The sequence below is a fragment of the Henckelia pumila genome, chromosome 3 (assembly GCF_033568475.1).
Source record: "Henckelia pumila isolate YLH828 chromosome 3, ASM3356847v2, whole genome shotgun sequence".
In the NCBI taxonomy this organism is placed as follows: Eukaryota; Viridiplantae; Streptophyta; class Magnoliopsida; order Lamiales; family Gesneriaceae; genus Henckelia; species Henckelia pumila.
The window spans coordinates 143,590,856-143,617,591 of NC_133122.1; the positions used below are offsets into that span (position 1 = coordinate 143,590,856).

Consider the following 26,736-nt stretch of genomic DNA (forward strand, 5'->3'; position numbering starts at 1 on the left):
AAAAAAAAAATTACCATACCGATACCGATACCAAAAATTTCGGTATACCGATTTTTTCGGTAATTTTGGTAATTTTTTCAGTACGATTTTTCGATATTTTGGTATTTTTTCCCACCCCTAATCTTGATTGGTCCATATAAATTTTGTTCGACATCATCAATACTTGCCAATAATGTTCACACATTGTACATGTATTGCATAAGCATGATATTTATATATAAAAAATAATATTGTTTTTTTATTATATAGTTAATTTAAGTTATATGTTAATATATTTTCTTTTCAAAAAGACCTTCACTAACACACCGATAATATGGATATTTAACTAATAACTAATACTCGAGAGCACGCGTTGCGTGCTTATGCAATCTTTTTTTTAAATAAAAAAAAAGAATTAGAGAACAATTTTGAAAAGTATTTTTTATAAATAAATAAATAAATTTTATGAACTTGATATTTTCGTAAATAAGTAGTTATCAATGAACAAAATAAAATAATATTTTGGTAATTAAATATATACTAAAAGGGCAAAATAAAGGGAGGTTAGCCATATTAACGTACCAACCCCTCAAATTTAATAAAATAGAATAAATATTTATTGCACGTTCTTTAATTGCACAGGTTGGATTGAAAAAGATAATTTAAAATATAAATATTTAGGTTTCGTTTGAACATGTACTTATAAAACATTTTATAAAAGTGTTTTTTAAAAACTTTTTATAAAATATTTTAAAAGTTGTTTTAAGGATAAATATGTGTTTGGACAACTATTGTATAAAAACATTTTAATATTTCAAAAGTAATGTTGTTCATCTTTGAGAACACCTTATAAGTGTTCTTTAAAACTACACTTGATGAACATTTTTTAAAAAATATTTTTTAAATACATTTTACAAAAAATTTATCCAAACACATACTTTAAATTTTTTTATTTATAAAATACAAAATATTTTTAAAGTGCATGTCCAAACGAAACATTAATTATTAATACTACACATATTATTTAATGGCACAGATTGGATTGCCTGCTGACAAGCGTGGCATAAAAATTGAAACCACCTGTGGACGTTTTTTATACATTAATTGATTAGTGTCAGTTGTCACAAATTAACTGGAATAGGAAACCAAATAACACAAACATTATTTAGAACAACGATTTCATTATGAAATTTAATAATCTTTGAAGAAACATACAAATAATAAAATTTTACAATACCAAAGCTCGTTTTGAAACCAGTTCCATTTACATGTAAAATGTGAGACTAATCGCCTTAACCGGCATTTAAGTGACCCCCTAAAATACACGATTGATAGTTCCGTTCCTTTCGCAGTACAATATTCTTATATCTCATATCTAAAAATTTTATGTCACACATCATACAACAAGAATTTTGAAATGTAACTTACCAAATACTGTTTTTACTAGTCATGGCCACCACAGCACGCCTCGCAGCACGCGTAGCAACCTAAACATGCCAAGGCTCCGCACAACTGAGTGAGCACGATTGCACATTGGTCATTCATTCGGGAGCACATTTGGATACAGCACGGGCAACAGCAGTGGCCGCAAAGTCTTCCGCAGCAGTTGGACGTTGCTTTGATAAAAATTTCTGCAGCTTCAGGGAGCTTGGTGTCACTAGATCCCGGAGGTATGTTTTCCTTCGTTGCATCTATATTGCCAAAACCGAATCCAATGTTGTTCAGAACAATTATCTTTTGTGGTTTAGGGTCTTCGGCCTTCTTATGACCGACTTTGTTGGAGACCTGCAAAAAATGCATATAATTAAAATTCGAAGAGGATTATCAAAAATCACAATTTACATTCCTTTTTGACTAAATGCAGACACACTTGTACCAATTGTTTGTGAGTTGTATGCACCAAGTACATGCCATGCCGCCTTTTACCTTGGCCGAGGAACTTGAAAATACTCTCCGTAGTTGAGATAAAGTGGGAGAGGAACTTGAAAATACTCTACGAGTCGAAGTCTACGGTTCACTATCTCAAACTCTTAGAGGCTGTTTTGCTAGTATTCGCACCGGTGGACTTGATGGGGAACAATTATTAAGCTTAAAAAGGTCGAGTATGTAACACATAGAGTTAAGGCCTATCTTTCATCAATTTATTTTTCTAGCTTTAAGGTATTGTTAAGAGGGTCCAATATTTTGTGTTTATCCCTTAGCTGCGTTTACTTGACTTTGATAAAGGTAGGATGCGTTTATTAATCCAATATCATCATCTTTTTACTTGAAAAAAGTCAATTCTCCTCAAATCTCAAAACCCGTCATTTCACCTTTTATTACCCTTATTTGACGTGATATCTCATCCTTCATATTTCTAGGTATAACTCATCCTCATCATTATTTTTGGAAAAAAAAAATCCATAGATAACCCCTAATCTACCATCTCCCAATTTAAAATTTTCAAAAATAATCTAATCCAAATTTTATGAATACAAAAGTAAACATAAGATTATTTATAATATGTGGAGGGTAAAATTGTAATTCGTCCACCAATCATTACTTCAATGTCAAATTAATAACTCGTAGTAAACATGTTACCGTTTATCCATTATTATTCTATATCCATTAAACTCATTTTAATAATCCTAATATGATTTATCCATGCATAACCATATCCCACTAAGTAAAGTAAACGCAGCCTAAATGTATTTGATTCCTTCAACAAGTTTGCCACGGTTCCATGTTCATACTGTATTTGTTGTTTTGTTTAATTTAGACTTCGGAAAACCTAAAGAAACAGACACAAAGTAATACACATAATAAATGATAAAAGTAATATTTGAATTAAAACATGAAAAAAACAAAGTGACATTTTCAAAGTTTCAAGTAAATGCACCTGCTTCGAATTGGTTGAATTTGCTCTTGTTTTCCCTTCCACCGTCTCGAGCAAAACCATGTGAGTGTACTCAGAAAAAATGGCATTTTGGACACTCATTCTTGCTATCTGTCAACACAAAATTACAGCTCATCAAGGGCTACAATGCCAATGAACTAATATCTTCATACTCACTATGCAAGCTTGCCAGACCGCGACACAAGTCATATCCTTAATTACTAAATGAATTTTTCTTCAAAAATAAATTAGTAGACAGATTATTCTTTTATGGATACATGACATAATAATAGCATCACAATGAATACATAATGGCGTGCAAAAGTAAAAAGAATTGTTGGTACAACCAGTTAACTTAGTGCTTGAGCAAAGTTTTAAATTTCCTTGTAAACCACCTAAACTGCTTGACGAAAAATTTGGGTTTTGCCAAATTTCCACCAAAATTCTAGAATATCCTGGAACAACCAATAATACCAAACTTGATTCTCATAATGGCTCCATGGGGTATCAAACGAACAATGTATTATATCGATGCTATGCACACTTCGTCGTAGCCAAAGTAATATTATCATTAGATTATTTCCAAAACAAGGTTACTTTCTGTACTTTCAAATTGAATGATGGAACTTTCAATTATGTCATGTAATAAAACAACCCCACGTACATGTAACATACAATTATATATATATGTAGATATATAGAAATTTTCAGCTGCCCAACCAATGATGTCCAACTCGTCCCCAACCATTAAAACCCGGTACCGTGTTTTAGTTATGCGAAAAAAAAAAAACTAAAACCCGGTACCGGGTTTTAGTTATCGGGGACGAGATGGGGAAATACCCGGTACCGGGTTTTAGTTATCGGGGACGAGATGGGGAAATATTGTTGGGCAGCTGAAAAGTCCTCATATATATATATATATATATTAACTAACAATTATCTATATTTAAGGTACGGATAATTGTGCTTAATTGATAACATCCAAAATTTCATCTGAAAGTTTGAACAATGTATATATTTTGAAAATTTTTGTAAATCGAAAACGGAGTTTCATACATCCACCGTGTCATCGATTTCCAAGAAGTGATGGAGACATCTAATACTTCGTATTCTAGTGACATTTCCCAGATTGTCTCTTGAAAGGGAACCCAATATTTTGTCTTGTCAATGTGTCTCAAAACAAAAATATCCGGGGATTATGATTTGACTGTGATAAATCGAACTGTTGTTACCTTTTCCTCGAGCTCCTTACTCTCTGAATACCAGGCCTGAGCTGTAAGGAGTTCAATATGCTGCTTGGCTACAATCTGTTAATGATACAACATTAACATAATCAAAAGATGTCATAAAAAGAGCAGCTTGATGAAGTTGGTCGAAAAAATCTAGCTCAAAAATGCATGAAGTAAATGAAAATTTACAAAAAATTGATCTTACAATTAAACCCTGTAGAAAATGATGCTAAATATAGATTCCAATAATCCCGATTATGATGTTAACTATAATGCCAACTAATCCCTATACAAAAAGCATTGATTTATGGTAATTCAACTTACAAAAGAGAAAGAAAATATTGTAAGATGAACAACACATTTACATTGTCACTGCATTGCACATCAAAGCACCAAATGACTCGTACCTTGTCAATAGGTATCTCCTTTGCCTCTTGTGTCTTCAGTTCAAGAGAGAAATTGCTCGTATCTGGTCGGACACCTTTAACTTTAAGGATCTCTGGAAATGTTCCATTGTATCTTCCGGACACGATCAAGGGACTTTTGGTTGAAAGATCTGGGATCCGAGAAGGAAACACCTAACATAAAAGATTGACTCCTGGTTAAAAACATGCAGAGAATCAACAAGCGACTGACAAATACGAAATGGATGTAGTCCTCACGAAACTTAATATTCTACGCTTTCGTAAATAACAGGAAAAAGGGAAAATCAAAATCAATGCAAGTTCTTTGCATTCAGAAAATTAAGACAGCTGACATGAAAGATTTCAGTAGTGCTGCACATGGTAACCAGTAAATCACTGACCACTTCTTAAATTACAAAGGAACGGAAGTGTAAGTACCTCAAGATCATCAAGTTCATCTACATTCTCAAAAGAAATATTCGCAAGGGAGATAGACGAGGCTCTGACAAATAGTCCTTCCATTCGAACCTCAATTGAATCTGTCAAAAAATTTGTAAAAACAATTTAGAAAATGGCCTTGTATTGCTTGGGTAAACTCTCTCATTCTTCAGAAAGTGGTAGTTTTTGCTTCATTGCAACATGTTGAAAACAGGGAATATAAAAATTACAGAAGTGTAACTCAAGCCAAAATTAAATAAGAATATATGGCCTTTACTGAAATAACGAGAGAGCACAAAAATTTAATTTTCTTTTATCATGAAATAATTGCTTTGTAAATTATGAAGAGTGTTTTACCTAATATTTGAAGAAAGATAACTGGAAATTCAGGCACAACATTTTGATGCAGCAGAGTGATGCTAGAAGAAGGCGAGAGCTTACCCACATCAATAGCAGAATCATAATGCCCACGACCAATTGTTGCAAGCATCCGAAGGAAGTAATGATTGCAGAAATCACCTAAATATATTTATATTACCGATGAGACAACCAGACAAGTATCTCAAGCATGCAATGAGAAAAGGTTGCTCAAATTCGATAAAACATAGAAATGATATCTAGCCATCAGACACGATTTCCCCAGATCTTAGGAGTCTGCAGCCTAAAAGGTGAGCACTTAATAACCTTCTCAAAACTTTATTGTGAGGGAAATCATTGGCAACTGGAATATAACAAATTGTTATCAATTTATAGCATGTATTTTATGTTATATATAGTAGAGAATAAAATGACATACATTAACATATCTGCAGAATAGATTGGTTTACATCCGTACATGCACATTTCATTTTATAAATAAATAAATGAAAATGTTTGTGAGTTATACTACTTGTACAAAAGTTAATTACTTTATAGATGATTATACTGTATATGGAACTTCTCAGATATAAATATGTTCCGACAATGCTACCAGTAGAATTAACGACTGATTGTTTGTATTTAGAACTTAGTTAATCATTTTTTTTGGATATGAGAGTAAATATCAAGAATCATTTATGCAATGTTTGTTTTTATTTTCGAGATATATGTTTCTCATCTCCAAAATTAAATAAATACTATCATTTAATTTTATTTTCTCTCCCCCAAACAAATTTTCACTCCTTTTCATATCTTCCAATATAACCATTACTTTTAGCAAAACTTTTCATCATTTTCCAACATACTCCATGATTATGTTAAATTTCAATCTAGACTATATTATTTAAAATTTTAATGTAAACTTATCCAATCAATTCTCGCATGATTTCATGACAATATACTGTAATTATTTCATCTCCAAAACAAAACCAAACATATATTTAATTCCCAAATCATTCCTACAAAATATTTTTCCGAAACTTTTTCCCGAAAATTTCCAAAATACGACCGAACACTATATTTGTAATTTTCCCAACTATTTTAGGTTGCCTTATAATTGTTTGTGTATGCTAAAATTCCAATTCTTGTCAGTGAATTTCAAACATAACAAAAAACATTAGTGAATGAAAATCATACCAATGCCAAATGTGGAAACTCGCGGACAAACATTTTTATGATTTGTTAACTTGCTTTTCAATGCATCACAAATATGTCTCTCATCTTCAACAGCCCCATCAGTTATGAGAAAAATGACTGGAAAAGAATTTTGACAATCTGACAACATCTCAATGGCCTGACAAGTAAATGAGATTAAGTTATATATATAAAAGAAGCATTGATAATCATCAAAACAGAAACAATTTCTTTTGTGAAGCCACTAGACACAAGTCATATGTATCAAAGTTGTACATAAAATCGTAAAATCAATCCAAAACTGCAATTACAGAAACCAAAACCTTGAAAAAGAAAAAAAAAAGTAAAATTTGGTTCAATTTCTTTTTGTGAAGCCACTAGACATACGTCATATGTATCAAAGTTGTGCATAAAATCGTAAAATCAATCCAAGACTGCAATTACAGAAACCAAAACCTTGAAAATGAAAAAAAGTAAAATTTGGTTCACTTTCTAAAGCGCGCACAGAAAAAATTGGGTAAATTGGGTTTGTACGCAATGTGAAAGCTATAATATGTTGAGTGAACTGAAACTGAACAACATAATACCTCTTTTTCGAGTCAAACAGCAAACAGAAATGAAACCAGATAGTGGATTATTAAAAGATAGGTGGAAAAAGGATGATTCACAAAAAGTTACAGAAGAATGAAAAAATACCTGATTCAAAGGAAGCAAAATGTTCGTCCCCCCGCCAGCCACAAAATTCAAATTAACCCACTGAGTGACATTCTCAATAGCTCCTACGGTAGCTGACTCCAACGATGAGGAAAATAGGTACATTTCACCATTGAAAGCAATTACGTTAAACAAATCTCCAGGGTTAAGCTTTGAAAGTGCAGCAAAGAGTGCATTTTTTGTATCATCGAGCAGTTTACCCTTCATACTCCCACTTATATCTACAACAAATACCACTACCCTCCTGAAAACCTGCATAGCATAAATGATATTCGGTGAACATCACTTCGAGAGAAAGGAATATGCTATGTTAAGATCCACTCGCCATTTCTATCTGAGCTTTATACATTATGTTTAGATTCAAATGTTTCACCCCTATAATCAATATTTTCTCTATCCACCACATTAAATTGAAGCTGTTCCAGTGTGTCTCCTCATTTTCGAATAACTGACCAGTATCATAATGTAAAACAAGATTAGCAGCTTCGTTAAAAATCATCCAGTATCATGCTAGCATGCATCAATTTGAATGTTGATGGGTAAGAGCACCTTACGTGGAATTATTTTTTCTCTCTTTATAAAAATATATATATTTGCATTAAACATGAACAAACCAGATCCGCAATTCACCTTCTCATTCTGCTGCACTCCGGGATACAGGTAGCAGCAAAACATTTCTCTTTGATCAACATCGTGCAATGATGGAGGACTTAAAAGCACACCACCAAAAGTATGGCTTGAAGATATCTGACAAGAGTACAATGAAAGTTAAACAATATAATTACTTAAATACCAGTCAACTTTTAGAATGCATTCGTGATGCAATTTATTTATTTTTAATAACAGATAATACGCACTCGTGGTATTAGAATATTTCTAAATTTCAATTAATTTTCCAATTCATCACCAATTGCAAACCATATGCAAAAGATATCTTACTGCATATGTGAACACAAAGTCGCTTCTTGACCATGTAAGAACTTCAGAGTCATACAAGAAACCCAACTTTCCCACTTGCCGCAGCCGCTCCTGAAATTTCCCAAAGAAACTGAAATTTAAATGGCACCAAGTTATTTCGTATGATAGTCAAGAACCAGAAGAAAGTGGTACCTTCAGCGGATGACTCGTAGTTTTGCACAAAACTTCAGTTCCCGAACCAGAGTTAACATTCAACTGTATCTTTTCACGCTTAGAAATCTTCTTACCAGCGGGTGTTACATACTCGGGAAAACTAAATGGAATTTTCAAGGTAAATTGGCCATCTAGATACAACAATTTCTGCGACCATCTAATTTTAACCGAAAGATTGGTTCCTCCATCTACCTGATAAACGGTAAAACGCATCAACTTTGTTCATTACAAGTACAACATAATATGATAAAAAATAAATAGATGAAACACTTGCCTGTGGGATTTTAAGAGTAAATATATTATCTTTCAGAAAGCCTCCATCTTCAATCTTGGCTACCTTTTCTGTACCAATTTCATTGTCTATGGCAATCAGTTGAGTACTATATGATTTCCTTGGTACCTCAACCTCAACACCTAGAAGTGAACCCTGTTAGCCAAATTAATATACCTCTTGAGAACAAAACAAACATTTTTCAGTCGAGGAAAAAAGTTGAGACCATTCTTCATGTCACTTTCATAGTAAAAAAACAAACAAACAAATAAGAGGGAAAAACATAAAACCCACATCCGATAACGATAAATCAAAAGAAAAAGGCACGATTTTTCTTTATACCAAAAAACGAAAAATAACTAGAACAAGAAGAAATAGCAAAACTTGGACTGAAAACTACCTGTTCGCCCATTGGGACAGCGACGCGGCAATCACAGCAGCGGTTTCCCATGACGCAATGCACGCGCCACGAGCCCGTTAGCGTCACAAAAGCCGTGTCCAGATAAGAATCCACCTCAAGCGAAACTCCACTCATCTGCAACGGAATCAAAGCCGGGGGATCGCACCTCCCGTGCACGTGAGGCTGATAGCTCGGCATATCGGGATTATCAACGATCGCGGGATCGCCGATGACGGCGTAAATCATGGGAGATGCAGGGAGGAAGGAGTTTCCGGCCGCCCTCTCCATGGCAGTGGGTGGTTTGGGCGGCGCCACCGCCCTGTCCTTGCCAAAGTATATCCGCTTGGAGAGGCGCAGGCCATCCTCAACGGCGGCCTCGAAATCCTCGGCCATAGAGCTAAAGAGCGAGGGTGCACGAAAACTTGATAAAAATTTTTAAAAAAGTAAAATAAAAATGGGAAATTATTCTTCGATTCTGTGGTAAAGCGAAGTTTTTCTTGATTACAGTAGCCTCCTCCTCCTATTTCGAGTAAAGCAAAGCATACCTAATAAATAATTAATGATGATTTATTTATTAATCAAAGGAAACAAATCGTTTAGGACAGAAAAGAAAAGGACGGCCATTGGAACGTTGGAGTGTGGACCCCATTCATAAACTAAAAGTCATAAAACATTTGACGTCACTTTCAAAATTATCCCAAAACTCCCTGCTGTGCGTTATCTGTCTGACCGACGAGTTAATTTTTCTTTTTTTTTTTCTTTCTTTTTTTAGAAAACAATTTTTTTTTGTTGAAAAAGTAGAAAACAATTCATTAATCAAACAACAACCTTCTTCTTTACAAACATACCGAGGAAACTAGGACAAAATTCATCAAAAACAAAAGAGTCTCCTCTCACTAAACAAAAAGAAGCTAGAGCATGTGTTGTTTTATTAATTGAACGTCGACAATAGTGGATAGTAATATTCGAATTATGGTCAATGACTTGAGATACGAAAAACAGTATAGAGGCTTCTGAAACATGCTTACATGGATGATAGATTGTGTCAACAACCTTACAAACATCAGTCTCTAAAATGGCATTTGACCATTTATATTGTAATACCAAGGAAATATCTTATGATCTCAATGTCAATAGTTCTGCCATATAAGAATTAAGTTTCTCTTCAAACTTGAGTGCTTTCATGTGTGTTAAATTTAATATATAAAAAATGTTATTTTTTTACGTCATATGTATTATTTTTCATGATATATACAAATTGAATCTAAATTTCTCACGAATATAGATTTGTAACACCAATGTCACAAAACAACGTCTCATAAGATACTTAATTTTAAAATTATATCGGTGTCTCCTCGCATGTATATATTAAAAAAATTTGTGTTGAATAAATTTTTAAAATCGAGAGATTGTATTAAAATTAATTTTTGAATTTTTAATATTTTGAGTTATATGATTATTTAAGTTTTTTTTTTTTTGAAACCAGTATGATTATTTAAGTTAAAAATTCAAAACATAGATAAAAATATATAAAGATTTTGTTAACCTTGTGAATGTACTAAAATGAATTATGATAATTTTCGTTAAAAAAATAGAATTGATAAAAGGTGAATTTCTGGATAATCAAAAAAATAGAACGTGAAGTTAGTAACTCTAGGTGTCTCAAACTCAATAATATCGATTGCCATTCAGGTAATCAACAAGAAAACAGTTTTATGCATGAAATCATAAAGTTAGGAAAAATATATTGAGTCTCTGATATATATATATATATATTTGGAAAGGTTAGTCTATGATATTATTAAAAGATGAAATTGCTGTTATTTTTACGAATTTAAAAACAAAAAAAAAAGTATAGCAATTTACAAAATATTCTCATGTTTTTTTTTTTTTGAGTTAAAATTCATTTGGATATGTTTGTGCCAGTGTACCAAATATGATGCTGGAAATTAATGTATTTTTTCAATTCTATTGGAATTGCTTTTTGTCAGATTTGACTACGTTTTTCCGTGCATTCAAAGACATTAAGATATTCCATTCGTTATCATTTCTCGAGAGCTAATTTTGCGATTAATGTACTTTCAAACTAGGAAAAGAATATTACTTACATACTTTTAAGTACATAAGAGGGTATTTGGCTAAACTTGTTAAAAATAATTTGTTTGAATAAATTTATTTTAAAAAATTTGAAAATGTAGATGTGTTTTGTATATATGATCTTTTATTATTAAAATTGCCAAAAATGATATAATATTATGAAAATAATATAATTAGTAATATATACACAAAAATAGTTTTAAAATTTATTATAAATGTTAAAATATATGAAAAAATAAAACTATTGTTATTTTAATTTAGAAAAAAAATTGATAAATTATGTAAAAAAAATGAGCAAAGAGCATGGTAGGTATTTAATAAAATATATAAAGATAAATATCCGTGACACCGTCTCATAGGAAATTTACTCATAAAATTTCATGTCTCGTAGGGTGTTTTAGGAACTTATAATAAGCTTTGATGTCTTATTTTGTAAAAATTATTAAAATATTTGGATAAAATAATGTAATAGAAATTGAACATGTTGATGTGTTTAGTGTGTTTTAGGATCTTATAATAAGTTGTGATGTCTTATTTTGTAAAAATTATTAAAATATTTGGATAAAATAATGTAATAGAAATTGAACATGTTGATGTGTTTAGTGTCGTAAGATCGATGAGAATGACAAAAATGACATAACATTCTAAAATAATAAGATAATTTTTTTAAGATATTATTGATTAAATTAACAATTATAACTACAATTATATAATATTATTATCATGACTTATAATATTTTAATAATTATTATTATAATAGTACTAGAATTATTATAATAAATATAGTAATAAATCTTTAATGAGAATAATTTTATTCTAATAATATAATTAGCGTAATGAATTATGTATATACACTATTGCGTATAATTTACAATTTAAATGGATTTATAATAACTAATCATTATAATTAAATATTAATAATAAGATTTATTATTATTAATTGTAATATTAATAATAAAAAGTATAATTATTATTTGAAATTAACTTGTATGATATTATATATGTGAGGATAATTTGTTCGTAAATGATATACTTTGAGAAATATTTTGAAGTAAGTTGGAACAACATAAGTTACATAACTCTTTGTTTGTTTTGCTTTGCTTTGCCTTTTTTTTTAAAAAAAAAAAAAAAAAGTTTAGGGAGGGGATAACTTATTATTTTTTGACCAAACTTTGTCCATTATGTTATTTATTATTATTGTCATTGTTTGTTTACAGACCAACAGAAATAATATTGTAGTACAATGTGGTGGATAATCCGACGATGACACCAAAGTTTCATGTATTATTTCATTGTAAAATGCTTACAAACATTACTAAATTCCATTTCTACTCATTTTTTTGTCAATTGGGCATTATTTATACTTTTATTGTTATTGTTATTGTATATAGCTGTTGAGTACAATAATTATTCATGTAAAGAAAAAAATCTAATCATGATACCTGGACTACCGTATAATTTGAAAAGGCTATTACTTTTAGAAAAATGAGAAACACTAGACCTTGCAGCAACACTTCTTGATCTGTACAAAATTTGTAATCGTATCCATCTCTTTTGAGATTTCTGATATTTGAAATTGATTGTACTATTCTATATTTTAGCTTATGCTCAGTAGAAAGAACTTTTTCCAAGAAAACAAATAACAGAATTAAAGAACTATTTTATGAGAAATGATCATGCTGATTCCTCCCCTTGTGACCGCTGATTTGCTTGTTTTCTCGTCTGATTACATATCAGGGGCAACAACAAATATGAGGACTTCATCAAATTGTGCAAAATTTCATGAATCTAAATTTAAATTCGATTAAATAATTGAAGTCAAATGGAATTTATCAAGCTTGGGCTCGCCATTTAGCTTAAGCTCATTAACTTAGATCGCTAGCTCATTTCATATTTTTGTTCTATCAACAAGTTTAGATTCAAGAATAATGAACATCTATTGAATATCTGCAACATTAATATACTTATTTATACAGTACACGTCAAGATTTTAGCTTGTGTCTTTTCATTTAACACTGTAGGTACCAAAGAATAAGCCAGAATGAAATAATGTTCAACCATAAAAGGCGAACGTGATTTACGCAACTATTAGCTTCGTGAGAACTAGAGTTGCGCAAATAAAATATCATTCCATGTATCTGGAATACCAGGCAAGCACCAGTGCAAGCAATCCTGCACCCCAGTTGTCGGTCTAATGCTGTAACGAGATATGTGACCTTCGTCTCTCAGCTGGGATAGAGCCGTGATGTCCAGAAGCTTAACTTCGGTTCCATTTACTGCCCCTGCTGCGATTCCATCACTGGAATAATCTTGTACCACCTCCTTTCCGTGTGACAGTGGAGTGATATTGTCACAAGTTCCCCCAGTGTTCCAGTCTCCATTGGCAAAATGCCTGGGTGATATAGAACGCAAAAATACTTTCAAACCTGGATATTTTGGGAGCTGTGTATTCACCCATTTGACAATACTATATACAGTAAAATTTTTTGCATCCATAGTATCTGTGAGTCCCATGCTGGTCTTCGGGATGCCCCCGACGTGCATGACCCAGCGATTAGCCTTCAGCTTGTCTTTGTTCCAATGGTGTCCCGTATTCAGAACAAGAACGTCAAATTTGTGAAGAAAATTACGCAAAAATGCAGGGGGTCGATCCAGATGCATGGCGATATCAGTGGTAGAGTTGGATGGGTCGATGGGTACTAGGTCACAGAGACTTGCTGACCAGTAGTAAAGGATGGTGGTATTAGTACTGGGGAATCGATAAACCCATCCATCTGGTCTGATGGCACCGCGGGCTTTTACAAGACCGTACTCGTACCCGACATTGAGAACATCAGGTCTTTTTTCACCACTCGTCACCATGCACATGAGCGACTGGAACTGTTGTCGACCTAGTGAGTCCCCGACAAAAGCCAGAGTTTTATTACTCATTCTGTGTACAACAGAAGCATTCAACTATTATATTAAAAAGTTAACGAAATGCAACATGCAGCAAGTAAACAATTGATTTAGCAGTACATTAAAAAGAGAAAATCTCCAAATGAACATTTGTTTTAAAAGAAAAATGAAAATACCAGCAATTTATTTAAACGATACATAGGTCTAGGTTAAACTTTGCAGATAAAAGGTTGTGTATTCCATTATAGCCAAATTCTGAAGGGCAACTAATATAATTGTGCCAAACTCTTCTTGGCTGATCGTCACTGCCTTCTCTGATAAGTGGCCAGAAGGAGCCGAGTTCGAATTCCTCACCCGACTTATCAAGAAAAAATAGTAATATTCAATGGAAAAGTATACTTGAAGTTTAAGATTATAAAATTGTAATTTTGATCACCTGCACCTAGGGTGCAGGATTTTTCGTGTTCGACCACTAAAACCCGGTACCGGGTTTTAAAAATAATTCTTACACAACCACAATCATTTGATCTAGACTGCCGATAAAAAGCATGACGAGAAAAATTCATGCTTGATGTAAACTTTCGTGATGTCAAGTTTCGGTGAACTGATACCAATCTATGTAAAGGATGAAAGTATACCTTGTCAGGAACTTGGAAGCTGTGAATGGCTCAGCACCACATCCATTGGGTTGCCACCGTAGTTTTTCATACTCGAAGTCTTTGCGTTGCATCAAGCGACAAGCCCACATTGGCGACAACCATTGCTTACAGTCAGAGCCAGAGTACAATGGCCAGCTATCATCAAAGACCCATTTACCTTTGGCATAATTATAATCTGAAAAATATTAAAATGTGAGGAACCCAAATATTTTTCCTCCATAATATGGAACCCATTGTTTCATGTTAAATAAAAATAAATAAATATTGCTCATGGTAGGTAATGAGAAAAAGAAAAAGACAAGGGAGTGGTCGAACTTCATCTAGGAATTATAGCATTTTAGCTTTTGTATGATAAGAAGTACTAAGGTATGCATTCCTTAGTGCACTAACATACACAAGCACTCGAACCCCTTGTTCTAGAACTTGGTCTACAAACCTTTTTTGCAGTAGCAGAGAATAAGTTTCTGGTTTGCTTTCTTTTGACAGATGATTCATAGTTTCAGGTTCCTCTAGTGTTACCAGGAAACTTTATGTCAATTTCATCTACTCATTTTCTCTAGTAAATTGTCCTTTTCATTATTTCTCCTCAAAATGGTTTTGGTCTTGTTCTTTTTCGAACGCTAGAAAGATCTCTGCCCCGACAGGATAATTAAAAGGTGTGAAAACAACGAAAATCAACATCTTTTTCTGCAAGACCAACTTCAGAGCACATACCAACTATCCTTGTAAGCCATGGAAGTCTGTCAGCATTAGAAAACTTTAGTAGATTCAGATCTTGCAAATATAGGCCAAAGCATTGGATTTCAATCATCCATCCACATTACTGACGAAGGAATTCATTAGTCGCCGGAACACTTTCACTCTTTATCAGAATTATGGCAAAACAGAGATATATTCCCAATGTGACATCGAAATGTCTGAAAGATGAGATCACTGACAGTTAAATATTAAAAATGATCAAATCTTTGTCTTTCTACAGGGGTTTTAATAAAAGATTTGGATGAAATTCGAAGAGTTAAAGTATTCTTGGAAAGAAAAAATTTCAAAACTTGAATGAAATGTTCTCTGATGTGAGATAGAATGACAGAAAAAAGAAAGTTTCCCTTATTGTTTAAAACATTATTCTAGAAGCAGCATCACAAAGTTCTGCCTTACAAGAAAACAAAGTGAAGGAGGGAACTCCATAAAGTCTGAGTAGCAAGGACCATAAAGTCCATTGTGATTTGTGAACACTGAAAAAACTAATCACACTCACGACAATTGCTCGAAATTACATGGAAAGCGAAAAGATTGGAAATATCATAAAAATAATCTAACAGGAGGTCAGTAACCTTGGCAAGAAGAAATGAGACGGTCTCTAGCTCACTCGCCACGAAAATTTTCACTCATGGCTACGAATGAAAGTACTGGAAGCAGATGATAAAATACAATGTCTCAACTAAGCACGGAGTCAGGGCAAGGAGGAGTAAGGCAATTACTGGATTAAAAGTTAAACAACAAAAAAGCTGCAGATACAGAGCATACTGATAAGGTCTGACGAAAATCCAAACACTTTCAATCATCCATAAATCATATTCAAAACAAGCTCATCAAAAAGTGACATTCTCTTAAAATGGAATGTGAATCGGATCAAGATAGTGAATAACGACAAACCTTGATTTAGTTGCGAAATACACGTCTGGGATGAAATTAGATAAGAGAGAAATGTGGTCTTTGTCCATGTCAATACAAGCACCGTTGCCGATACTAAACAAATGAGGACGAGGATGAGGACGAACTGTGAAACCTTGATTCCACGAATGCCTTCCTTCATCATTAAGAACTTCGAGGTAACATACTTAAGATTATCCAAAAATCAAGATTCTTGCATCTTTACTAGAGTAAAATCTGTAGAATATGGAAATCATCAAAAACATTCCACAATGATCATGATCATACTTGAAGTTTCAATCCGCTTCAACTTGAATGCTCAATTTCTAGAACTTTCTACCACAGGAACGTATTTAGAAAACTTAAAGCATAAAAGAAACAAATGCAGTAGCACAATCAATCATCTCCGAGAAGGGACCTCGTACAAGGTAAAATATAATAATTTCATAAACAACAAACAAGAGGAAGAAACACCAAGCTCTGCCATCGTCAGCATCAGTGGCCTCCAATCATCAAGTAACAAGTAATGCCCTCTAGCTCAGTTCAGTTTATCCCCAAAATATACTTCTGTAATTTCAGGCATGCACGAAATGAAATGATACGACATATAGCTTCATTCAATTCAACTTAACCCCAACAATTCACGCAAAAGATTCACACTCACAAAAATAAAAGAAATCACGTTTCCTACCTACTGTCTATTCATTCCAATTTCATGACATCGTGAAAAGCATAGTTAAGTACGACGGATTACTCCCCTACACTTGGATTCCAGAAACAACAAGATCAAGCAAGCAAATCGAAACAAACACTTTCAACACAGATACACATAGAAATTGGTGATCAAAAAACACCCAGAAACAACATAAAATGCGAACAAACACAAAGAGAGGATTACCATAACAGCGGATTCATAAAACTCGGATGAATCAAATCCAAAGCGAACTCGGCATTCTGAGGCAACATTACTCGAAAGATTGCGTTTCAATTATAGCTGCAGCAGCTGGAGATCGGGGTATGTGTACGGCGGAGAATAGAAAAGTTTGGAATCAAATCAGATCTATGAGGCCGCAATGCATTCATTTCAACTCTTTTTTTAATTTTTTTCCTAATTAAATTTATTTTAGTTTAAGATGTTGCAATTTACATACTACCGAGTCTGGCGCTGAGACATCTCCCATTGTAATAAATTCTCATTAATTTGTAAAAATCATAGATTTTAATTTATATGAAAAATAATATTTTTTCATGCACTAAATTAAATTGGATATCTGATATGTTTTTTTTTTTTTGAGAAAGAAAAAATTAATGATCTCCTGGTTATATGAAATAACAATGAATATCATTTTAATTATAAAGTTACATATCTTTTACAATTTCATTAATGTTGTATAAATTAGTCTGTTATTATATTAAAAAAATATTAGGTTATGTTTGAACAAGTACTTTAAAACTATTTTAGTGTTTTATACGTGAAAAACTTAAGATACAGATCCTTCGCAACCCGTGTTGTAGCCATCAAACGTTGATGGCTTTTCTTCCTTTTCTTTTTCTTTTTTTTTAAACACAGTTTTCTCTTTTTATTTGGATTTTTTTGGTAAAAACATAAGTTATAAATTTTAATTTGTTAAATTCATTAATTAAAACAAATCAAAAATGATAATAATTAATTTCGATAGATTAACATTTTTTATGTATAATTAGTATCGATTGAACCGAAGTTTAGACAAAAATAATAATTCTTGTATATCCAAATTTTTTATATTTATAACTTGCATATGTATTATATTGAAATTTCGAAAGTATACGTAGTTCTATATCGAAAAACAAACTTACATATTATTAAAATTATAAATATATTGTTTAAAAATATTATATATTTTTTTGTATTTTTGTATGTACCAAAATTTTAAATTTGATACACTTATCATAACGAATTGTAAACTTATAAAAATATTATTATTAATATAACAATATTTGATTTTAAAAATATTTTATTAAATTTATTTTAAATTTAACTTTTAAGTTAAAATAGTAATTAATTTCGTATATACCGAATTTTTCGATACGAAAATCGTTTTAGCATATAATAATTTACCGAAACAATATATATAAACAAAAATATATAATATTTTTAAATAATAAATTTATAAATTTTTAAAATATTTAATTTTTCAGTTTAAATTACATACATCGATATTGAACCAAAATTTCTGTATAATCGATATATTAACTATGCGTGTTAAAATTTGATATATCGAGACTAATTATTGTTTCTATTCATTTTATTGGAATTAATTAATTCAAGAAACTAAAATTTGGAACACATAGTTTTTAAAAATCAAATTAAATAAAAACAATTTTTTTCTAAAAAAATTAGGAAAAAGGGGGAAGGAAGCCACCGAACGAAAACCAAAAATTTTTAACCAAAAAACCAAAATTAAAATTAAAGAGAAAATTTGAAAAAAGAAAAAAATCCAAAAACAAGTAGAAAAAAAATAATTAAAAAAGAAAAGAAAAGAAAAGGAAGAGCGTTTGATGGCCACAGCACGGGGTGCATCCGCAACCCTAAAATTTAACATATGTGTTTGGACAAGATTTTTGTAAAATATTTTTTAAAAATGTTCTCTAAGTATAGTTTTTCATACATATATTTATTTTTAAAAAACTTTTGAAACATTTTTTTAAAAAATTAATAAAATCGTTTTCAAAAATTGGTCGGAACGAAACCCTAGAATACTTAGAAATTAACCATAATATTATATTTAAAAAATCATTTTATTTAATTTTTTTTAATATATTAACAAGAGATTAGAAGAATCCACGGTTGGAGCTCTTTCGAGCTCACTTCTTTGTCAGATAAAGGGCACTCTTGAAATCAAAAGCATCATTTAGTTTCTTTTATTTTTTTATTTATTATTTATAAATATTTAAAATAATATTACCCTTTTTTTCATTTCCTTTTTTCCTTATTCAGAATGTTTCATTATTTTTAATTTTTAATTGTATTATTTTTATTTATTAAATATGATGTATTTTATCATTGTAAATTTTTATTTTTTAATTATTAAATATTTTGTATTTAAGTCTTTGACCATTAAATATTGTGTACTCCTTGTTTTGAGTTCGGTATATTTTCAATAATTTTTTAAATATGTATATATATAAATTTCAACTAATAAAAATTATATTTATTTTTTAATTTAGTATAATTAATTAATACTAAAAATACATACACGATAAATTAATGGTGGGTCCTATTAAATAATAATTGGGATATCTATCACTATTATAAAGCAAGAGAATGTTATAATAACTATCTTTGGTATTTTAAGTGAACTTTCAAAAATAACCCTACACCTAATAAAGTAATTTTTAAAAATCAAATGTGCAATTCAATAATTTAAATATTTTTAGATTATTTTCAGATTTTGAAGGTAACTCCCACCGTTTATTAAATTGTTTGAGTTTGTTTTTTTAAAATAATAATAATAATAATAATAAATATTACATATATTTTATCTTCTAAAATAGTACTTTAAAAATACATACATTAACAAAACACACGTATTGCGTGTGTAACTAACTAGTTTGAATTGAGCGTAGGGGTGCAAACGAACCGAGCTACTTGTGAGTAGATCGGTCAAAACTCGACTCGAGCTCGGTTTGACTGAGCTCGAGCTCGAGTAGCTCGAACATACATCAAGCTTGAGCTTTCAATATATATAATATTTTATTTATTTATTCATATATTATTTATATATATTTATTTTATTTTTTTTCGAGCTAGTGTAACTCGAATTATAGTCGAGCTCGAGCTCGAGTACGAAATTAATTACTCGATCGAGCTCGAGCTCAAGTTCGAGTAGTAAAATATGAGTCGAGCTCGAGCTCGAATAGTATAATGCTCGGCTCGACTCGATTGCACTCCTAATTGAGCGTGAGGTCCATAAAAGAGTTGTTTGAGATTTTATTATAGTGGAAAGTTGAATGAAGTTTTCTGGTTTTTGACATGACGTTGATGTGATGGAGTGGGAGGCCACAAAAGAGTAGTGGTGATGTGTATTTTAGCATTGTAGATGTTCATGTTCTAAGAGCATAAAAAAATTTCTTCAGAAAAAAAAAGAGCATAAAAAAAATATTGGACAGCAACTTAAATAAAGTAGAGTATTGAATATGTAAACTTGTAGGGGTCCAAGTGCAAGTAAAAACTCCGAAGTCCGAAGCATTACAGAGATTTTTTAGTCATATCATAATTTTGGATAATGAACCCCAAAACTTTTACAACTGAATGAACTGATGAGAAAAATCAGAGACACGTTCAACTAATTTGAATTTAGAAAAGAAAAAAGAATATATTCAAATTTTAAGAAATATAATAGCAATTATTTTTGTAATTTTATAAACTATTAGTATGATATAAATATGGTGTGTTTATGCAACAGAAAATTTATTTCACAGACTCGTGAAATGCTTACGAAATACTGCTATCACTTTCATTTTGTAAATACTTATATGAATTTAATTTCTTTTAATTGGCCACTGAACTTCCAGATCTGAATCATTTTTTTTTTGTTTTGATGTATTTTACTTTTTCGAGCCATGTCTTGTTCGATCTTCATTGATTAACCTCAGCCAGTGGCGGAGCTACATGGTCTCGAAAGGGTGCGATCGCCCCCCTTAAATTATAAAAAAACTTAGTATTATATACATGATATATCTTTTAAATATAAATTTATTTGTGCGACCGCTCCTTTGAATTTTTTTTTTTTAAAAAAACTTAATACTATATATATATATATATATATATAATATATTTTAGAATGTTGATTTTATTTTATATTGATTAGGATGATCTCTGATGAATGAGATAAGAATAAATTTATTTTAGACTATAATAGATTTGACAGTATGCTTTTTATTGGCTCATATTTGTTTTTGGAAAACGAAATATCTTTTATGCTTGAATGTGAAATGGGAAATTTGATTCAGTTTACTCATTTTTATCCACCCGATTTCTTCTTGATGGATTTAATGCATCTTGAGTATCAACTTCATAACTTTATTTTTGACATGCGAAGTAACAACCAGTTCTCTAAGGCTGCGGGGATTAGCGAGCATGCTAAAATGATGTTCCAATCTAATAAAGATCAATTATATCATTTGGTATATTTACTTTTAAAGTTGACAATGTTATTACTTGTTGCAACTGCTACCGTAAAGAGTGTTTTCAACAATAAAAATAATCAAAATATCACCTCGTAATCGGTTGAGAGATGATGTGTTAGATGATGGTTTGATACCATATATTGAGCGTGATGTGTTTGATACAGTTGATATTGAAACTATTATTCAATATTTTCAAACAATGAAATTTCGGAGTGTGTTATTGTAAAAAGTTAAACTTATGAAGTTAATATATGACTTTTTATTATACAATTTGTGTTGTAATAATTTTTTGTTAATTTATTGAATTCGCTCCTCCTGATTGAAAATCCTGAGTACGTCACTGCCCTTAGCGCATTTGTTGCGCATTTGTTGCATATTGAAGTCGAGAATTTGATTTTCAATTTGGTTGTCTTCTCCGTCTATCTTCCTCGCCCAAACCTAGATTGGCTTCTTGTGTCTCTTCCTTCGAAGGAATGGGTTGGGCAGATTTTTTTTAAGGTGCGGGAGAAAATCGTAATTAATTTATGTATTCCACGTACGGTAGAAGTTGAGGAGAATTACATTTTGTCTTGTAATTTGTACATTTTTTTTTATTTTTGATAATGTTAACAGTAAATTTATATTTTTAGTCCAGTAACTTGCATTTTTTTTTATTTTTTGTTTTATTAACATTGAATTTACATTTTTAGTCATATAACTTACATGATTTATTATTATTATTTTTGGTCCTGTTAAGGATGAATTTGTAGTTTTAGTCCTGTGACTTGCATGTTTTTTCACTTTTGATCACATTAACGATACATTTGTATTTTTAGTCTCATAACTTACATTTTTTCCCATTTTTGGTCAAATTAATTACAGTGAAGGTAGATTTTTAATTTCATAAATTGCATTTTTTTCATTTTTTAAATCATTTTTATTACCAAAATCCGTTGTATTTTCTTTCAAATGATATTATAAAAAAATAATCACGCGTGTGCAAGTTTTCTTCCAAAAATCTATCTTGAGTTTGGATTTATTGTCTTCTTTGTTTTAACTTTTAACTAAAGTTTAAGTACTCATATCATCTATGTATGTCATATAATCAATTTTTGGTATAAACTACAGATCAAAAATGAAAAAAAATTACAAATTACATGATCTAAAAGTGAAAATTCACCTATAAAACGACTAAAAAATAAAATTAAAATATATGGAATTTACAGAAAAAAAAATGCAAATTCAGTGTTGACATGACAAAAAATGAAAAAAAGAAAATGCAAGTTATAAGACTAAAAATGTAACTTCAGTGTTAAAAGAACTTAAAATGAAAAAAAAAATTTGCAAGTTACAGGACTAAATGTGAATTTAATGTTAACAGGACTAAAAATAAAAAAAAATGCAACTTACAGGGCTAAAAATAAAAATTTACTTTTAATGGGATAAAAAAAGAAAATGTGAAAATTACAAAACCAAAAATATAATTTTCCCATATAAGTTGGGTTTCCTAATACCTTCTTCAAATTGGAATGCGTTTTCCGTCATTTTCAAGCACCGACAGGAATTTTGTACCAGGACGAGGGTTATCCTTGAAGCCGCTTAAAACAAGTCAAACACGAGACTCCGTGCTAATCCTTCTATAATCCGGTGTACCAAACAGGTCTTAGAGCTTCGTTGATAATTTGTTGTAAATTATTCTTATGAAACATGACCTACTAATGGCTACTATAACAAAAACAGTTGAAAATACAAAGAGATATGGGCCTTTGTGAAGAGTGGGAGAGAAGAGGTGAAGTCGTGTTAGAGGTAACATGCCCAATCCGAAATTTTGGAGCAGTTATTTAAAACTTCCCAAATTTTCATCACCTTTTGTGGCCGTTAATTTGGAGTATTAATTCTGTTGGAGAACGCGGCGATCAGATCAATCAGAATTGATACCCGGTGCAGCGGAAGTTTAAAAATTTTATATGGAACGATTCCATAATGGGTATCAAAACTTAACGATTAAATTGTGTGTGTAAAAATTAAATAACAATTATAAATTTTTACCTCCAATCTCGAATCGAGATTATGGACACCAACAGATTGCTCTGCTCTTGTTGTATATCCCTGAAACTGATGGACGAACTGTTCTTCAATCAGGTCCACGAACGGATAATTAATCCCTCTAATAGATTGCACTAGAAAATCTATCAGAAGTTTCTACGAAGAGAATTAACGAATTTGATCTGTTAAACCAGACTGTAATTCAAAATTCACAGACTGGATTTTTCGAGCAGAGGGGAGGGGGGCGGCCACTGTCAGAGAAAAATACTAGGTTTTTCGAAAATTTGTGACCTGTTGTGTGTAATTTCTGTACTGCAATAACTTATTTATAATGTAGGCCGCTAACAGCTTAGGGCCCATTAGTCATAAGTTCAAGCCCGACAGCAAAGCCCGCATGTTCAGAAATTAATATAAAATTCATCATGACTCCGATTGATAAACCGATTTTACCAATGTGCACAGAAACCATTTCTGCACCTTTTAAAGTCAAGATAAATTTTTCTGAATCCGAATTCAGTGATTTCCAAAAATGCCCATCCCTATGTCATTTTAGGAAATCTTACTCCTCTACTCTTAAATAAGAAGTCCAACTTCTTTGTTCATTAAATTTAACTCTTTAAATTTAACTATCTCAACGGGGATTAAAAATCCATTACTCTGTGTGACCCTCAATGGTTCAGGGATACAGCTAGCCGTGGGTTCACAACTCCTTGTGACTCGGAACAACAATTTCCGACTTGCCCATCGAATCATGGTATGAGCGCCTAGCAACATCGCCCCATGATTCCCTAGGTATCACTGATAGTGCCTGCAAGAACCAATAGATTTTGGTTAGCGTACAGTACGGTCCCTTCATCCATATATCCCGATCGAATCAACAACCATTGGTATATCGAGAGTCGTTCGAGATTCGATAACTATGCAATACATCTTGAAGATCAAATAGTGACATCGCATGTGTTACTAAGAAACCATTTCTTAAAACACATCATGTACTCTGGCCAGAGATTCGTCACACTAATATCTCCTCACATCGCATAGGATATCCACACTCGCAAGTATGTGGTGAATCCTTGACAACAAAGCATCGACTCCTATATGTGTTGTAACTGTACCCAATCCCGACACCTGATGACCCCAATAGAGTCGGTAAACGAGTCAAAGCACAGTACTGGCATATAGAGTCTCAATGATGTTTCAAGTAGTAAGGCTAATGGTGTACAACCAAAACCGCGGACTTTATCCACTCGATAAGTGATAACCACTTGGAAAGTCTGGATAGGGTAGTTCGATCATTCATCTTATGAATATCCATTTGCATGCTTCGAACATCTCTATGTTCCTTACCAATGAAACGTGGTACTCTGCATCGCAAATGCTAGTCTCAAACTCGAGCGATCCTTATCCTTATTATCGGACGGCTCAATCGACTAGGAACAGTTTAGAATATACAGTGACTATAAGATGTGTTTTATGATAGACATCTCCATGTTCTACCACATCTTACATACACTATAGTATATTCAAGGTCTTTATCAAAACAACAATAGTATATCACAATATAACAATATGAAGAAAGATAAAGTCATTGCCATTAATAAAAGTGTAAATCATATTAAACAAAAGATTGTTTATACAAAGAGTCATCAAAGCCCTTAGCCACAAGTTGGCTCACCGGGCACCCACTCTTTCAATCTCCCACTTGCCCTAAAGCCAACTAGTCATACTACGTAGACCCATTGCTTCGCGATGTTTGTCAAATAATGGTCCTGGCAAGGGCTTAGTAAGTGGATCAGCGATATTGTCTGCAGAGGCCACTCTTTCGACAGTGATGTCTCCTCTTTCCACAATCTCCCGGATGATGTGGTATTTCCTCAGTACGTGTTTGGATCTTTGATGAGACCTTGGTTCCTTTGCCTGAGCAACGACACCCGTGTTGTCACAGTACACCGGGACTGGACCAACAACTTCCGGAATAACGCCCAACTCTTGGACGAAATTCCTCATCCAAATTGCCTCTTTAGCAGCAGCTGATGCTGCAATGTATTCTGCCTCAGTGGTGGAATCCGCTGTGGTGTCCTGCTTGGAACTCTTCCAAGAGACAGCACCGCCATTGAGCATGAACACAAATCCAGAGGTTGACTTCGAGTCATCCACGTCACTTTGGAAGCTAGAGTCGGTATAGCCTTCCAATTTTAGTTCTCTTCCTCCATATACCATGAACATATTCTTAGTCCTTCGTAAGTACTTAAGAATGTCCTTCACGGCTTTCCAATGCATTTGACCGGGATTAGCTTGATATCTGCTCGTGACACTCAGAGCAAATGCTACATCCGGTCTGGTAGATATCATCCCATACATGATACTACCTATGGCTGACGCATATGGTACATGTGTCATTTTCTCTATCTCTTCTTCAGTATTGGGACACATAGACTTGGATAGAGAAACTCCATGACACATGGGTAGATGTCCTCTCTTGGACCCATCCATTGAAAACCGTTTCAATATGGTGTCGATGTAGGTTGATTGAGTGAGTCCTATCATTCTCTTAGATCTATCTCTATAGATCTGTATCCCTAGAATATAGGATGCCTCACCCAAATCCTTCATCGAGAATCTACCTGATAACCATATCTTAGTTGACTGCAGCATCCCTACGTCATTCCCAATGATTAGGATGTCATCAACATAAAGTACTAAGAATGTCACAGCATCCTTAACTACTTTCTTGTACACGCATGGTTCCTCCGGGTTCTTGATGAAACCAAAATCCTTTATTGTTTCATCAAATTTCTGGTTCCAACTTCTTGATGCTTGTTTTAGACCATAAATTGATCTCTGAAGCTTGCATACCTTATGCTCGCTTCCCATGGATGTGTACCCCTCAGGCTGCTTCATATAGATTTCTTCCTTAATGTCTCCATTAAGAAAAGCAGTCTTCACATTCATTTGCCATATCTCATAGTCATACCAAGCAGCTATGGCAATAAGGATTCTTATGGACTTGAACATTGCAACTGGTGAAAAGGTTTCATCATAGTCAACTCCTTGTCTTTGAGTATAACCTTTCGCCACCAATCGCGCCTTGTAGGTCAATACCTTACCATCAGGCCCAAGCTTTCTCTTGTAGATCCATTTACACCCTATTGGAACAATTCCATCGGGAGGATCTACTAAAGACCAAACTTGGTTTGTATGCATCGAATCTATTTTCGACTGCATAGCTTCAAGCCATAAATTTGA

General features: G+C 32.2%; 2 protein-coding genes across 5 annotated transcripts; both read right to left on the reverse strand.

The window, feature by feature from the left end:
• Positions 1 to 1,140: 1,140 nt before the first annotated feature.
• LOC140891058 (uncharacterized) lies at positions 1,141 to 9,526 on the reverse strand. Of its 2 annotated transcripts, none has more exons than XM_073299304.1 (13): positions 8,993 to 9,526; positions 8,596 to 8,748; positions 8,301 to 8,513; positions 8,130 to 8,219; positions 7,821 to 7,937; positions 7,173 to 7,442; positions 6,480 to 6,636; positions 5,367 to 5,444; positions 4,926 to 5,026; positions 4,491 to 4,661; positions 4,087 to 4,161; positions 2,858 to 2,965; positions 1,141 to 1,764 (listed from the first exon to the last, which is right to left on the reverse strand). In XM_073299304.1, exons 1-13 carry the CDS (start codon positions 9,383 to 9,385, stop codon positions 1,423 to 1,425), a joined length of 2,268 nt encoding a protein of 755 aa, XP_073155405.1. In that variant the 5' UTR covers positions 9,386 to 9,526; the 3' UTR covers positions 1,141 to 1,422. The 2 variants fall into 2 exon arrangements, with proteins under 2 accessions (XP_073155405.1, XP_073155406.1); XM_073299305.1 differs by having other exon boundaries at positions 8,301 to 8,509; positions 8,592 to 8,748.
• A 3,483-nt stretch (positions 9,527 to 13,009) lies between these two features.
• On the reverse strand, positions 13,010 to 17,406 carry LOC140887576 (protein trichome birefringence-like 16). Of its 3 annotated transcripts, XM_073294903.1 has the most exons (5): positions 17,195 to 17,406; positions 16,722 to 16,863; positions 16,300 to 16,533; positions 14,626 to 14,821; positions 13,011 to 14,021 (listed from the first exon to the last, which is right to left on the reverse strand). In XM_073294903.1, exons 3-5 carry the CDS (start codon positions 16,460 to 16,462, stop codon positions 13,193 to 13,195), a joined length of 1,188 nt encoding a protein of 395 aa, XP_073151004.1. In that variant the 5' UTR covers positions 16,463 to 16,533; positions 16,722 to 16,863; positions 17,195 to 17,406; the 3' UTR covers positions 13,011 to 13,192. The 3 variants fall into 3 exon arrangements, with proteins under 3 accessions (XP_073151003.1, XP_073151004.1, XP_073151005.1); XM_073294902.1 differs by lacking the exon at positions 16,722 to 16,863 and having other exon boundaries at positions 13,010 to 14,021; positions 16,300 to 16,468; XM_073294904.1 differs by lacking the exon at positions 16,722 to 16,863.
• Positions 17,407 to 26,736: the final 9,330 nt, after the last annotated feature.

Bases quoted from the DNA above. Each gene is read 5' to 3' on its own strand.
- LOC140891058 (XM_073299304.1), bottom strand. From the start codon at position 9,385: ATGGCCGAGGATTTCGAGGCCGCCGTTGAGGATGGCCTGCGCCTCTCC. The intron at 4,662-4,925 runs GTACTTACACTT...CTTTTATGTTAG, and splicing joins ATGAACTTGATGATCTTGAG to GTGTTTCCTTCTCGGATCCC. The intron at 1,765-2,857 runs GTGCATTTACTT...CATTTTTTGCAG, and splicing joins ATTCAACCAATTCGAAGCAG to GTCTCCAACAAAGTCGGTCA.
- LOC140887576 (XM_073294902.1), bottom strand. The intron at 14,822-16,299 runs GTTTGTCGTTAT...AATATTTTTCAG, and splicing joins TATTTCGCAACTAAATCAAG to ATTATAATTATGCCAAAGGT. The intron at 14,022-14,625 runs GTATACTTTCAT...TGTTGTACACAG, and splicing joins GCTTCCAAGTTCCTGACAAG to AATGAGTAATAAAACTCTGG.